We start from the raw sequence: 16,326 nt of genomic DNA on the forward strand, positions 1-16,326 counted from the left end.
GCCCACTTTGTGGTGGGATGTAAGGCATCAAAGCAAACACCACTTTTGTAATGAGATGGTTTTATTACCAATCCATTCCCTAAAGTAAGTGAAGCCTGAAGGCTTAAAACAAAATACTTGCAAGTTGATTATAATGCAGCCACGTAAAACTGCACCACATTTTCTAAACACTCTGCACGTTCAGTTGATTCCACACATCGAACGCAGGCTAGAGATATGTGGCGTGGCATTCTGGCACAGTGTGGGGCAATGACATCAAGCGGCGCTCTGGACTGGGGACTTGAATATAAGGAGGACATAAGAAGATGCTGCAATGCATCGTTGCCAGGGCTTCTGGACATGGGCATTCGGTAATTACCAAACAACAGTCAACATCGTTGCCAGGCCTTCTGGACATGGGCATTCAGTAAATACCAAACAATAGTCAACATCGTTGCCAGGGCTTCTGGTCATGGGCATTTGGTAATTATCAAACAATAGTCAACATCGCTGTCTTGATTTGCTTTCTACACCTGTGGTAAACACCAGGACCAAAAGTAACTCGGGGAGGAAAGGTTTATTTCACGTTACAGCTTACAGTCCATCATGACAGGAAGTCAGAACAGCAACTCAACGCAGTCACTGAGGAGAGACTATAGGGGAACAGTCCTGACTGGCTTGCCCTCCACAACTCACTCACTTGATTTCTTAGACAGCCTGGGACCACCTGCCCAAGGTAGCACTGCCCACAATAGACTTGACCCATCCATGCCAAACATTAATGAAGAAAATGCCTACACACACGTCTACAAGCCAATCTGCTGGAGGGAATGCCTCGGGCGAGGTTCTCCCTTCCCAAGTGACTCTTGTTCGTGTGCAGTTGACACTAACCAGAACAACCGAACCCTAACCAACTTGACACCCAAACCTACCACTATTAAACCATAACTTTCTCTTACTTGCTTATCCCCAACATCACAATATAAAATACAATCCAACTTTAAAAGTCCTGCAGTCTTTAAAAGTTCAATTATTTTAAAAGTTCAGACTCTTTAAAACATCCAAAATTTTTCATTTTGGGTCACCTCACAATCAAAAACAAGTTACAGATATTCTTATTCCAAGAAGAGAGAAGCAGAGCACAGTTATAATCAAATCACAGCAAAACCACGCCTCGATGATGGTAACTCTATCAGCCACAACTGATCTTTTTAGTTTCAGCTAACTAGGGTTGGCTGTCCCAGCAAAGCAAAGGTTTCACTTCAGTGTTGCTAGTTCTCTTATTAATCATGGCTGATTCTTCCGTCCCAGCTCTCCAGCAAACACAGATTCTTAATTAAAATATTATATGAATTACCACGATAGAATCTTTGCTTCCCTCTGAAACACCACAAACCAGGTCTCTATTGTCTGCACTTCTTTCAGGATTCTCTTCCAAGGTCCCACAGAACATCCCATTAAGCTCTGAGAAGTAATGGTTTTCCCAACACCTCCACAACCCTCCCCCAAAGCAGCATTGGTTATGTCTCTCACCACAAAGGCCCACTCTCTAGTACTGGTTTAAGTCCTGCTTTGCTTTTCCATGGCTGTGATAAATACCATTCCCCAAAGCAGCTTAAGGAATGGGTTTATTTCCGCTTGCAGCGTATAGTCCATCCTGAAGAGAAGTCAGGACAGGAACCTAGGGGCAGGCGTGGAACAGAAGCCGTGGAGGAGCTCTGCTTACTGGCTTGCCTTCCACAGCTTGCTCAGCCAGTTTCCCCTCCCTCCTTCCCTCCCATTCCCTCCCCCACCACCTGTCTACCCCCATCTAGTCCCCCTCCTTCATTAAGGTGCAGGCTTCCCATGGGAGTCAACAAAGCATGGACTATCAAGATGAGGTAGGACCAGGCTCCTCCCCCTGCATCAAGGATGGGTGAGGCATCCCAGCATGGGGAATAGGTTCCCAAAAGCCAACTCATGCACCAGGGACATGTCCTTATCCCATTGCTAGGGGCTCCACAAACAGACCAAGCTACACAACTTCATCATGGTGTCATGCAGAGGGCCTAGGTCAGTTCCATGCTGGCTCCCCAGCTGTCAGTGCAGAGTCTGTGAGCTCCCACTTGCTCAGGTCAGCTGTCTCTGTGGGTTCCTCATCATGATCTCCACCCCGTCAGCCAGTTTTCTTACAGAACCCAGGGCCACCTGCACAAGGTGATACCTTCACTTACCCTAGTGACAGACTGCAACCTGCAAGCCAAAATAAACCCTCTCTTCCCCGAGTCAGTTTTAGTCATGGTGTCTATCACGGCAACAGACAGCAAAATAGAACAATCTGGCACAGTTTCATGCTTGATCATTCAGCTGCCCATCTCTTGCTGGACCCCTTATCCTTTCTTTTAGTACTGGGGGTTGATTACAGGGCTTCCCTGCATGCTGGAAGATTAGAATGACAATAGAAATATGGCAGTAAGGGTTTTGCTCATAGTTTCAGATAGATATGAAGGCCATATTGGGAACAGCACTCAGGGTCATTCATGCTACACCATGACAAAGAATCTGGATGGATTTCAGCCATGTCTTTAATTGAAGTTGAATTCAAAAGTCATGGATTAATTTATCTGGTAAAGAAAATTTCAAGCCAGCACAGCACACAGGCTGTGTGTGGCATGGTTATCACTGGCTGTTTCTAACCAGATTTACAATGAGAACCACTGAGAATAAAGAGTAGATGTCTTAGGCTTTTTATTGCTATAAGAAACACCATGACCACAGTAACTCATACAAAGAAAAACTTTGAAGGAGGAGGAAGGCTTGCTTACAGTTTCAGAGGTTCAGTCCATTGTCACCATGGCAGAGAGCACAGTGGCCTGCAGGCAGATGTGGTGCCGGAGCTCAGAGCCCTACATTTTGACTCAGAGGCAACAGGAAGTTGACTGTCTGCTACACTGAATGAACCTTGAGATGAGACCTCAAAGCCTGCCTCCTACAGTGACATACTTACTCCAACAAGGTCACACCTACTCCACCAAGGCCACACCCTCTTTGGGAGTTGTTTTCTTTCGAGTCACCACCATAAAGCAGAAGGATTTGTAAAACATTCAGCAAAGGTCTGAATGCAGTTAAAGTAGTGAGCCAAGTGAACACCACAAGCCAAGCCATGGTTATTGTTAAAGACAAATTGAGCTCTTTGCCCTGGTACAAGAGCAAACCTCAAGGCAAATAGCTCACCTAGAAGGCAGAAAAACTCATTTGAAAGACTTTCATTTGAAATGAGAGGGTCTCTGAAAGAATGCCTAAAGGGCCACTCAGGAAATGCTTCCCCAGGCTTCTGGGGTATGTATGCAGAATCCACTGCCACCATCATCTTTGGAGCCCTGGCAATCTCCTGGGTTGGTAACAAGAACTGGTGTTGTCATGTGGTGCTGGGTTTTCAAGCACAAAGAATGCAAGTACTGTAGAGCTTTGCTATGAGATTCCAGAGAAAAGCCGAAGGCCGGGAAATGTATAGCACAGTCGGGGTTCCCTACACGGACCCTCCTGAGTAGGCTGTAAATGTGAAGCCCAAGTTTCATTGGCGACTCCAGGAGTAGGTGACAGACGTATGCTGATAAAACATATAGGCACAATTGGATGTGGCCCCAAAAGGAACCCACATGCGCTACAGGCAGCTGGAGGGGCTACGCCAGCCCCTTGGAGTTGATTGATATCATCACATGCCCCACAGGCCAGACACGGAACCATGTAATTTAGTGTCTTCCCTATTTGGCTTGGGTCGAATCTCTCCTCACTGGTCTCCCATTCCTCCCGTGTCTCTATAGTGAAAGTAGATAGTCTGATTATTTTTGTAGAGGTTCACAGTGAAGAATTTGCCTCAAGTCTCAGAAGAAATGTTAAATTTTTGAAGTGTTGGAGCTATTGTGACTATGGGGACTTTTGAAATTGGACTCATAACGTCTCAGCGCGTGGCCAGGTGAATCAGTTACTTTGCTATTGCTGTGGCAAAACACCACGACCAGGGCACCTTATAGAAGAACAACCTTATTTGTGTTTACGGCTCCAGAGGGTGAGTGTCTCTGATGATTGAGTGAAGTTATGGCGGCAGGAGCAGAAAGCCTAGGGCTCACATCTTGAACTACAAACACAGTTCAAGCCACCTGCAGTGACACACTTTCTCTAGAAAGGTCTGTGCTCTTTCTTAGCATAGCTGAAACTGCCTCTTTTACCTAGGGCCCTCAGAAGCATCCCTGCTTGCAGAAGCTCTCCCCTCCAGGAAAGCATCCATCTCTTCAGCCTTCTGGTAGTTTAGAATCTTTTCCCATCACATGTAAGGCCCAGGGTGCCCCTCACCATCGTGCATCTCTAGAGAAGGACAGAGACCATTCTGACCCACAACTTCAAGTGATTGATTTCCTTCCGCTGGGCCCTGAGATCGGCTCAAATAGCATAGTTCTGTGCTGCTGAGATCTGGGGCTCCCCAGCCTGCTCTGTTGGGACAGACAAGCGTCTCGGGAACAGTGATTAGCTGGAACAATACAATAATCAGAAAATGTCACTTGAGGATCCGTGTTCACAAGATTGCAAAGAGACAAGCGGACTCAGGGAAGTTGCTGATGTCCTCTCAGACCAGCACACAGCACAGCCACTGCAAAAGAAGAGACGAAATCAGTGCACAGCCTCCAGGGAGCATGTGGGCTGTGGCCACAGATGTCCTCCTGCCCAGTATGTCACCACTTGCCACAGCTCCATTCTCCAGCCAGTGCCATGCTCACTTACAGGAAGCTCTTAACAAAGTCACTCAGAGCACTACAGAAACTGTGACTTAGAGAAAAGGCTCTATACCCAAAAGTGGGTGTGTCGAGGGTACAATGGGTCCCGTCTATCTGCAAGTCCCACATCCATAATTCAAAGGCAGATTAAAACTCCTCAGAAAAAGAATTTCTTCCTTGTCATTGACTCCCTAACCAATGCAGTGAAACAGTTCTTTACTCAGCATCATCAACAGTCCAGAGAGGATGTAGAGTGTGCAAGAGGATGGGTATAGGTCCTATGTAAACACCATACCATTTTATACAAAGGTCTGATGCATCCAGGTATCTTAGGAGGGTTCTGAATCCAGATGCCCATCAAGAACAATTATGTTCATAAACATATGTATCTTTACAAATATACATATAATCCTTGTATATATATTCCTGTATTCTTGTGTCTATATTTTACATATATGTATATATTCCTACATTTATATCTATATTTCATATATAATCATATGCATTCCAATATATGTGGATATTCCTGCATTTATATCTGTATTTTATACGTGTGTGCATATATGTCCTTATATGTATCTGTGTATACTTCTACATGAACACTTCATTTTAGGTCCTACACTAGTCTCCAGATGTCTACAGGAATTACATATATGTTACAAAGAAAGCTTTTTCTTGATAGTATGAGGTTTTCAATACCATTTCCATTCACAAGAAGAATGAAAAGCAGTTGGACTCATACAACATGGTAGGATGGTAATAACCGCACCCTCTAACATGGCAGGAGGGTAATAACCCCACCCTCTAACATGACAGGAGGGTAATAACCCCACCCTCTAACATGGCAGGAGGGTAATAACCCCACCCTCTAACATGGCAGGAGGGTAATAACCCCACCCTCTAACATGGCAGGAAGGTAATAACCCACCCTCTAACATGGCAGGAGGAGAATGATACAATCTTCTAGCTCTGCCACCCCAGAAGCATGTCAGAGGCCAATGCTGCCTCATAACTTGGACCCTTGAGCCATGTCTACACTTCCTGTTCCACCTGGCCCTCTACAGCAGCCAGAGACAGCCTCCCTTATCCAGAGTGCCCCCTACAGGCTGTGACTGCAGCCTCTCTCATCCAGAGTGCCCCCTACAGGCCGCGACTGCAGCCTCCCTTATCCAGAGTGCCCCCTGCAGGCCGTGGCTGCAGCCTCCCTTATCCAGAGTGCCCCCTACAGGCCGCGACTGCAGCCTCCCTTATCCAGAGTGCCCCCTACAGGCCGCGACTGCAGCCTCCCTTATCCAGAGTGCCCCCTGCAGGCCGTGGCTGGCTCTCTCTCCCTAAAGCATTTGTGACTTAGGCACAGTAGGGACACTCGTTTATTTTGTACCTTCATTCTACCTTGTTGGAGACTCAGTTCTGGCTTCCAGTCATGTCAACTCAAGAAGTCCAGCCCCTTAAATTATGTCTACCTCCCCCCACCAGACACACATGGGTATACAAGCTCATCCACATTAGCGAGGGTTTGCCTCTTTCAAATGATTTTAGATAAATAAAGGGATGAAAGAGTCAAGAGGGAGGCACTTAATTAATTATATTAATTGATTAGAATGCCTAACAGACTTCTTAAGAGACTATCCCATTCCTTCTCCTCACGCCCACCACAGAACCTTCAGGGTTTCCATGGCAATAAGCTAGTTGGTAGGAATAAACACAGCCTAGCACCTATGCTGTCCAGGGGTTTCAAAGTTCTGCATACAAGGAGTTCCTCAAGCCATGGGTCATTTACCTCAGCCAAGGAGAGCTGGACAATGCCGTTCTGGTTCTTGTCCAAAAGCCTGAAAAGTTCTGAAACACCAAAGGAAGGAAGGAAGCTGGTCAGGTCTGTTTCTGGGTTTTGGAACATCAGAAAACTGTCTCTGGCCAACCCACAGGAAGCTGCAACTCCCCTTTCCCTCCACCCCTCCCCTCCAAATGTCATCTAATCCCAGGGGCCAGCAGTCAGGGAGAGTTTTCGTGGCTGCAGGTGTCTCCCAGACTGAATGGACAAACCAATTCGTCAGCAGAAATGGTTCCTCTGGCTCTTCACCTTCAGAAGCTCACGAGAAACTGGCAGTTCTTTGACAAGTGGGTTGTGGATAGTCCAGTCCCTCAACTCCATCTCTGGCCAACTGATTTTGCCCCTAAGGCTTTCAACATTGCACCTCCCAATGGAAGGACCGTCCCCTCCCTTTGAAAGATAGTGTACTGATTATAAGATAACAGCACCCTGAAGCCCAAGGAAGGAATACAGCTGCTGCCTTCTAGAGGAAGCCCACCCTCTTCCTGGAAGGTGGCATACAAATGACTTAAATGACTCCCATGGTGGCATACAAATGAATCAACACTAAGAGCTCCTAACACAGGACCTTGAGAGTCAATGCCTTGGCCTAGTGACTTTGTATAGCTCAATAATTAGGATATCATTCTCCAGGTCTCCAAGGAAAAGCAACCTTGGCCCTTTGGTGTGATCATCCCAGACATCCGTAACCCCTATAGCGTTTACCTCCCTTCCCTGCTGGGTATCACAGTTATAAAAATCCCATCCATTTTCCTTAGTCCCCCAGCTCCAAAGGCACTGTCAGGCCTCTCGCCTCCTGGCCTGGCCCCTCCCATGCTCTGTGTCTCCGAAGAAAAGGTTGAAGAAAACTGAGGCTTACTGAACAGGCTCTCCAGGCGGATCACACAAGCCACAAAGCCATCAAAGTCAATGCCAAGCTTGCTGCTTGCATACCTCATGGCAATAATCTCCTGCACCTGGTTGTTGAGAGTGAACCCTGATGACAGAGAGAGACTGTGTCTTAGCATCTTCCTGGTAAGCTTCAAGGTGCTGGCATCACATCCCGGGGCCCTCCATGATTATGTATAAATCTGTACATCAGGACTACTCTGCCTCTCCTGGGGAGGTCCAGGAGATGCTCTTCCAAGTCTCTCCACTCTTAGAGATGTCTCACCAGCTCTTTCCCTGGTCAAATGCCAGCTGGGCCCTGGGAGTGTCAGGGCTCCATAACCACAGTAAGTACAAGTGGACAGGGTAAGGGGCGTTGTGTCTGTGGTGTCTGTGACGGAGCCCCACACCTTGTAACCACTGTCACTGCCTCGGTAACAGGCAGGGTGTAGAACACAGCACCGTCCTCTCCTTCCTGGATAGGACGGATCCTCAGCAAGTCTTTGTTGTCACACTGGCATCATCCAGTGGAAGAAAGCTTCAGGGATGACCCTTAGCCCCTATCACGAGAACAACTACTTACAGTGGAAGAAAGCTTCAGGGATGATCCTTAGCCCCTATCATGAGAACAACTACTTACAGTGGAAGAAAGCTTCAGGGATGACCCTTAGCCCCTATCACGAGAACAACTACTTACAGTGGAAGAAAGCTTCAGGGATGACCCTTAGCCCCTATCATGAGAACAACTACTTACAGTGGAAGAAAGCTTCAGGGATGACCCTTAGCCCTATCACGAGAACAACTACTTACAGTGGAAGAAAGCTTCAGGGATGACCCTTAGCCCCTATCATGAGAACAACTACTTACAGTGGAAGAAAGCTTCAGGGATGACCCTTAGCCCCTATCACGAGAACAACTACTTACAGTGGAAGAAAGCTTCAGGGATGACCCTTAGCCCCTATCATGAGAACAACTGCTTACAGTGGAAGAAAGCTTCAGGGATGACCCTTAGCCCCTATCATGAGAACAACTACTTACAGTGGAAGAAAGCTTCAGGGATGACCCTTAGCCCCTATCACGAGAACAACTACTTACAGTGGAAGAAAGCTTCAGGGATGACCCTTAGCCCCTATCACGAGAACAACTACTTACAGTGGGCACATCTGGGACCTAAGACCTCTTCTACAGAGAGGGTCCTCACCTGCCTTCTTGAGAGCTGTTCTCATCTCATGGGCATCAATGGTCCCTACATGGTTGTGGTCCATTTCCTGGTAGATCTCCTGAAACCAGAGAGAAATCGTGCATGGGGAATCGAATAGCCCTGCACAACAATTTCCTCCCACTCTACTCCTCTCTTGGGAGGCCAAGGATGCACTCTAAAGAGACTGTATTGAGCCGGGCTGTGGTGGCTAACAACTTTAATCCCAGCATTCAGGAGGCAGAGGCAGGCAGATCTCTGTGAGTTCGAGGCTGGGCTGGTCCGACAGCCTCCAAAACAATACAGAGAAACCCTGTCTCATAAAACCAAAAAAGAAAAAAAGAAGAGAGAGAGAGAGAGAGAGAGAGAGAGAGAGAGAGAGAGAGAGAGAGAGAGAGAGAGAGAGAGAGAGACTGTCTTCAAAAAAGTTCCAGAACAAATAGAAATAGGGTTAAAGTTCAGTGTGGCACTTTGTCCTCTGAATAGGGCTTCCAAATTGGAGGGGCTGACATCGTATCTCTTGCTGCCATTGCCTTCTGAGTCTATTTTGAACAATGTGCCCAGGTTTACATGGCTTTGACTACAGTCTGGGAAGACTAGAGTCTAGAACAGTCCAGGGATGAGTATTATAGAGGATCAGAAGGGGGAAAGGATTCAGGACCCAGAGAGATGCCCTTCTCTCCCAAGAGAGATAGAAAAAAATAGTTACCAGATACTTGCGAACCTTCAGCCAGAGTGTCTTGAGCTCCTCAGGTCCCAGGGTTCCAGTCCCATCACTCTAAGTTTGTTAAAGACTTAGCTCTTTGTCTAATATCAGCAAACCCTGAATCACCAGTGAGTTTCATTCTCTTGTGAGCTCATGTGAGCGCCTTGAAGCCTTAGAGGACTGTGAGTGTCTGAAGCAAGCCACACGATAGAGTGATGGTGGGAAGCAAACTCCAGCGGCCAGGCGCATAGGGAAGAACACACCGGCAGCCCGAGACCTCCCAACAAACTCACTGACACCATACCCTATCACCCCGGGTGACAGAGGATGGAGCTATATGGCTTATACACCTACTTCCAGACTAAAATGTCTGTGATTAGTGCAATTTCTCATTCAAGTCATGTTAGTGTCATCAGAACGTTAAAAAAAAATATACCAGGTGCTGCAAACATGGGGTCTTCTCAAAGGCACAACAAAACCAAAAGAGGTGTGTATGCTGGAGGAGGTCATTTCCATATCTGACGTATCTTCCTTCCAAGAGTACTTACTGAGTGCTGAACTAGACATGGGGGTTTGGTTTTAAATTGCCCTAACCCTCATAAATTTTCTCACCAATCACAAAAAAAAATAAATAAACACCACTGTGTTACAGAACAAACCATCAATCCTCCCCATGTATGTTAGAAAACCAAATAGGAGTTTGCACCCAAGAATATAAAGCATTCTGTTCCTGTCTGGATCTGGAGTGACCACCAAAGGTCCAGCTGAAAGGTTCCATGCCCAGCAGGGCACTCTTGGGAGGCAGTGAAGCTTTGAAGAGATAGGTCTAGTGGACCACCACAGGTCATCAGAGGCACGCCCCTGCAGGGGATGTTGGACCCTGCCTCTTCCTCTTCCTCTCTGTCTTTTACTTCCTGGATGGCGTGAGATAAGTGGTTTGTCTCCTTTCCACCATTGTGTACTGCCTCATCATAGGTCAAAACAACCAAAACTATGAGCTCAAATTATCTCAGGTATCCCATTAAAATTGTGGAAGGCTGACTAACATTGTCATCCTTTCAGAGCATCCAGTCTCGGGCTGTATCTCTGATTAGTGCTGAATGTTGGTCACCCTCACTACAACATAAACAACCAGTCTGCACAGAGAACTGAATGTTGCCTAGACCACAGCTCACACCCTTACTGCCACACAAACAACTGTCCTTGGCAGGGTTCTGGGCTCAGAGAAATAGCACCCCGAGTCTTGGCACTTTCCATGTGCTTGCATCTCATATGACCTCCACAGGGACTGTACAAACTCAACGTTCTTATTCCATTCTTCTCTAGTAGAAGACCCCGACAGTCCAAGCATTTAGTAACTTCTCATGGCAGAATTTGAACCTTTGCTTGCTCCAAAGTCCAGATAGACCTACTGAGTCAGGGTCTCCAGAACTGAAATTGAAGCAATGGCATTTTCAAGTTTCCATGGGTGAGGGAATACTAATGTGCGTTCTAGTGCTTGAAGCATCATGCTAATGGAAGCACCATCTGCTGCAGGATTCCATGAATACACATGTCCACAACACTCAGATTTACAGAGGTAGACAATATAGTAGCAGCTGTCATGGTATGGGGGATGGGGGAATAAAGAGTGACTGCTAATACGAGAGCAGGATTTCAGTGGGGTGGGGTGGCAAAATATGTTCTAAAGCTGACGGTGATGACTACACAACTCCAAATCTAACAAAAGCCAGGAAATGAAGTGTACATCCCGACTAAGCATATTCTTACATGTGAACTACGTCTGAATAGACTTGCCATCTTCCTACGTCCTCACGGGCATTTTCACTGCACATGGAGATTTAAGCCCATGTTCAGACTCAAGAAGAAGACAGAGTCACCAAGCCAGCATGCTTTGCACCCAAAAGACATCCAGTGCCATTGGGAATGATGTGTGGATAACTACAACAGGATCTGAGTCTGGATGGAAACCAACAGGAAGCTTTGACGATAGCGATTCTGAAACCAAGGGCCTAGTCACAGCAAAGTGAAGCAAACAGTTTTCTGCGACCACAGGTTGAACTGTTAACCACACACCCGTGGAAGGACAGAAGGGCTCCAGCACCACTGGCTAGTGGCCACTTGGGGCACCGGGGCCACTAGACAGCACCACCCATCCATCAGTGATGACTTGTGCAGAGGCTGGCACACACTCCACTACCATGACTCAGCACAACCCTGCCATGTCCAAAGGAAAGTCACTCTTCTGTCCTCAATGGGATTGGAGAAGGGGTCCTGGAGTAAGTCATCATCATGAACGAGGTCCTAAGAACTGAGGAGGGCTTCCCATGCTAAAGGATTCACCTTCACCACCAGTAAATGGAGAATGGCCCCCTAGACCCACCCCAGGCAAAGCTTAAGGGAAGCTGTTGAGCCATTGGTACCCTGTACTTTCTATAGAATTTCCCTGACATACAGAATGCCCTTTCTCTATTCATCATGAAAACCCCTGTCCATTTACAACAGATTGAGTGTTTATGTCCCCCCCCCCCCCGCAATCCACCTGTTGAAATCTAATCAGGAAATGAGGCCTCTGGGTCACAGAGGGGCACCCTTCATGAATGCAATTGTGCTATTATAAAAGGAATTCCAGAGAAATCCCTTCCTGCCTTGTGAAGCTACAGCCAGGAACCAGGAGACAAGCCCTCACTAGATACATCTGCCACATCTTAGTCCTAGGTTTCCCAGCACCTCAAACTGTAGGGTATGTCTATTATTTATAAGCCCACAGTTTAAGTCTTGTTCAATAGTATTCTGGCAAACACTGAAAAGACCGATCTTCAATAGGAGATGAGATCAGAGAGAACAAATAGGCTTTATCTTGTACCATAATCCTGAACTATTGGTAGTGGATATCCAAGGGCCATGTTGAGAGTCTGAAATAGAGCCGAGGAGGGGCTCCGGTGAGGGTGGAGAGTTGGATGGATTTCAGCAGGTGGGGGTACTGTGATCACACAGTGTGGAGGAAGAAGGGGAAAATACCTCCACTTGCTATCTCTAAGTTCCATAATTTTAGACTAGGAATTCAACTATTGAGTATCTTGGTTTTCTTATGAATAACTTGGAGATAGTCTCGAGTGTGGTAAAGACAATTTGCAAAGTGGCACATTTTTCTTTAAAACTGTAACACAATTCCTGACATATGATCACTAAGTATGTTTCATTTCTCAGTTTCTTCCCTGCCCTCCCTCCTTACTGGAAAAAGGTAGAGGAGCCTTTAAAACAGAAAGAAAAAAAAAAGATGTGACATTTAAAGGATACATCCAGCAGGCTGATCATTTCCCTGCAAGTGTTGATGTTAAATCCATCAAATTTCATGCCTGTTCCTAAATATTTAAAAAGAAAAGAAGGTGGGAGTCAGGGTTGTTTGGAGACAGGGAAAATAAATGATCTAGGCCGTAGGAGACTATCAAAGAAAGTACTGTTTCAGTGGAAAAGGTTCGAGCATCATGGGAGACTCAGGACAGATACCACCAGCCTCCTGGTACCCTGGGATGCACAGCGTTGACCAGTACTGCACTGCGTCCAACCTCATAACCTCAGCTTTGCTACCCACATGTTTGTGTTTATAAACTTAAGTTTCGCTTTCCAATGGAAATACAGTGGTGGTAATGATGCTACTTGCAGCCAAGAACTGGTTGGGCATTGCGGTATGAAATGTGAAGCATGCTAAGTTCTTCCTAAAACAGCTCCACCGGGTTAACAGGATTCTGGGGTAAGCCCACCTACTCTCCATCCCAACCCCAGACCCTCCTTGGCTCTCCCTGTCACTATATGATCTGCTCTTGAGACTCCTTCTGCCTGGCAGATGTTATCATCATCTTCATTTTATAAACAGGGACCCTGAAACCCAGGGAGCTTCTACAGTTTGCTCAAAGTCACTGACCTGTAGGGAACAGAGCTGGGTTTAAATACAGTCACCTGACTCCATAGTCATAACACACAGTGACTCAATGACGCTGTCACTGTTAAGGCACAGGCATCTCTCTGGAGCTCCAGATATCCCTGTCCTCCACCTTCATCTGGTTACTAAAGACCTTGTAGCCCCCTCCTCCCCTCTCTGCTCTAAACCATAGAAGCAGAGAGCAGGAGGGTTGTCCTAAGCTAGGACACTGCTCAGGGTCCCATCTGTCTCTGGGCTAGCACGAATGCCCATCACCCAAGTCAATGAAGGACTTAATCCTGGCCATGCAGGGACCAGAACAGAAAGCGGCTGGCTCCATGCTGGCTTCAACGCCTCTGAGGCTTGAAGTAGGGTGCAGAGCCCTCTTTGGGGAACAGTTGGACACTCGGCCGGTCCCCAGGGCTGGCAGAAGTCTGAAGCTTTGAACAACTCAGTATAGGCAAGAACAGTCAGAACTGCCCCTCCCACCTACTCCCCCAAAGAATCTGGGTAAAGGATCTTCAGGCAACATTAATTTTGTAGGTGAGTGTCACATAAATCAAGCATAGCCCAGCTTCCTTGCTTTCAGGACTTACAAATAATTACATTGCATGTCAAGATTCTCAATCCTGCGGGGTCTGGGTACTTCCTAGTGTCTCATCTCTCCCAATGCCACCACCTCCCCAGCCTACAGGTCAGATACTCACCAGACAGAGTCTCCATCTCTAAGGTTGGAGGCAGCCTGAGCACCCCCCACCCAACACACTACACCTGGGGTACTTATGGCCAACCTCAGCCCCACCTGGAACCTCTCTCGGATGCCCGTGGACTTGCTGATTGGTCCCAGGGGAGAACTCACGTGTGGAAAACACTCCATTTAGGGCTCTCTTGAGCTGATTAGCAGTGATCTCAGAATCCTAGAAATGTGAATTGCGTCAGACCCAACAAGCTATTCCGTGGCATCCAATTAATATAGAGCTCCCTCCCAAGTCAGATTCCAGGTCCACCAGCCCTTTGATTTCCCAAAGCATGTGATATTTAGAAACTCAGCTTCCCCATCCCCTTTGGGGTCCTGCAGCCCAGAAGAGCACAGAAGGGCTAGTGGGGAACACAGAGAGACCTTGAGAACACAGAGAGATATCGATTGAACAACTTGGCACCTAGCTCCGCAGACGGCTGCCAGCCCAGCCTCTCGCTGTGTTTCATGGGACTTGCTTAGTCAGAGAACAGAGTATGACAAGTAGTGACAGCAGGAACTAGCACTAATGTACCACACACCCAATGTGCAGCATCATTAAATCTTTAACAAAGCTGCATCCATGGTACAGTTAAAGAGCCATGACTACAGAAACTGCTAGTCACTGCACACACACACAATGGCAGGGATCACTGTGCTGTAACTGCTTGGGGCTCACAGACACCAAGTGCCATATTTCCCACGTGTGGGGGGTGGGGGCTTCAATTCCACACAGGAGCACATTTCAGGCTGGAATTCAGATTCAGGGGATGAAGCAGCCCATGTGTATTCGGTGTGAACACTGAGCCAGAGAGAAGACGCACATCTTAACACAGAGATAAAAGATAAAGCCTCAAACAGGATGGGGGACAAGGGGCTCAGTAGAAACTGTGGGCTGTGAGCTGGGTTCTAGTCTAGACTCTGCCCATTTCTCACACTCTGACCTTAGCCTACTCAGTCTGGTCCTCCTGCACTTCTGCAGCCAGGCCCCAGCATCGCAAAGGTGAGACCAACATTGTACAAAGCAGTATCTCTGGTTGGTCTCCCTGGAGCACAGAGTGGTCAGTCCTAGAGTAACACCGGGACCCCTCTGAAAAACCTCTCCATAGGTACGCTAATCATTTGTCGACCAGGAGGAAATTGGATGCTCGGAGTTCATACTGGACCCTGGCTGTGACCTTCATGAGGTCTTGTGACCTTGGACCAGCCCCTCAACCTTCTGTCACTTTATCAGCGGAGGAGGGGGTGGGACCCGTGTCCCTTCTCCGTCACCCCTCACCCAGAGAGACACATACGACAAGCTTAGAAAGAAACCTACAAGCAACAGCGTTTTTCCCCCCTCTGGTGTTTCAGATGCATTCAATAAAACATGGCCCCTTGGCAGCTGAGGAAACAGGCCTCTGCTGGGAAAACACCAGCCTAGCATCGGCGTAGTAGGAAGTGATATGTTCTGTGGGAGCGCCGGCCAGTGGACACGCAGAGGGGCTGCTTGCAGGGCTGCTTTGCTCTGCTGCAAAGGTTTCTGGTGTACTTTGTGGGGATTTTTCCCCATCCCTCCCCAAACAGAAGGTTCCCCATGTATTCCTGGTTGTCCTTGAACTCCCAGCCTCAGACTCCCACATACCTAGGATGACAGACTAAGTCCAGAAAGTCTCTTGGTGCCTCCATGGGGTAGGAAGGCTTTTCCCTTCTCGGGGCCTTTGGTTTTTGTTGTTGTTGTTGTTTTTGTTTTTGTTTTTGTTTTATTATTCTATGACCCATCACGGATGTTCAGTTTCAATGACCCAGTGGGGACACACCGAGTCTTAAGTGAGCTCGGATTTATGACTGCTAAATAGCTGGGACCACAATGGACCCTGGACAGCAGGAGGGGAGGGAACAGCTGTGCAAACCCTGATGATAATCATATCCACACACATGCCAGAGACAGACTAAGATCCCACAGCACGGCTGGTCTCCAGTGGGCCAGGCCATGTGTGTCTCCATTCCCAGGGCAGGTTAACTGAGTGGCCTCCTGCTGAGGCTGGGCAGTTCCACCTCTGGAGGCTATCAATTTAAATTGGTCACACTGCCCTGGCTTTCTAGTCGGAGGCCCCATCTGACAGGACCAATTTACAAACTGAAAGGCTTTTGGCCGGACCCGGAGATTGGACTTTTCTATTTTCTCAAGTCAGTCAACGCAGGAAGGAAAGTGGCCCCTGGACAATAGTCACTCTCTCCCTCCCCAAAACACAGGAGAAGCCTGCTGGCTTCAGGCAGGATGAAGTGACAGATGATAGGCACAGGCTAGAGACCCAGAGTACCCAGCTTCGCCCTCTGCACTCCTGCAGACCTGA

General features: G+C 47.5%; 1 protein-coding gene across 2 annotated transcripts in view; it reads right to left on the reverse strand.

Moving 5' to 3' along the window:
- Positions 1 to 2,525: 2,525 nt before the first annotated feature.
- The window catches only part of Capn8 (calpain 8), a 68,502-nt gene continuing 54,701 nt past the window's right edge, over positions 2,526 to 16,326 (reverse strand). Inside the window, exons 15-21 of one of the 2 annotated variants that reach the window (XM_040738528.1) lie at positions 14,114 to 14,171; positions 12,633 to 12,697; positions 9,336 to 9,404; positions 8,630 to 8,708; positions 7,421 to 7,537; positions 6,511 to 6,569; positions 2,526 to 4,606 (exon numbers count right to left, since the gene is read on the reverse strand). In XM_040738528.1, the coding sequence (XP_040594462.1) occupies positions 4,583 to 4,606; positions 6,511 to 6,569; positions 7,421 to 7,537; positions 8,630 to 8,708; positions 9,336 to 9,404; positions 12,633 to 12,697; positions 14,114 to 14,171 (471 nt within the window). In that variant the 3' untranslated portion in view covers positions 2,526 to 4,582. The remainder of the gene's footprint in view (positions 4,607 to 6,510; positions 6,570 to 7,420; positions 7,538 to 8,629; positions 8,709 to 9,335; positions 9,405 to 12,632; positions 12,698 to 14,113; positions 14,172 to 16,326) is intronic. The other variant, XM_040738529.1, reaches the window with a different exon arrangement.

This window comes from Mesocricetus auratus, unplaced genomic scaffold, assembly GCF_017639785.1.
Source record: "Mesocricetus auratus isolate SY011 unplaced genomic scaffold, BCM_Maur_2.0 Super-Scaffold_100676, whole genome shotgun sequence".
Lineage (NCBI taxonomy): Eukaryota > Metazoa > Chordata > Mammalia > Rodentia > Cricetidae > Mesocricetus > Mesocricetus auratus.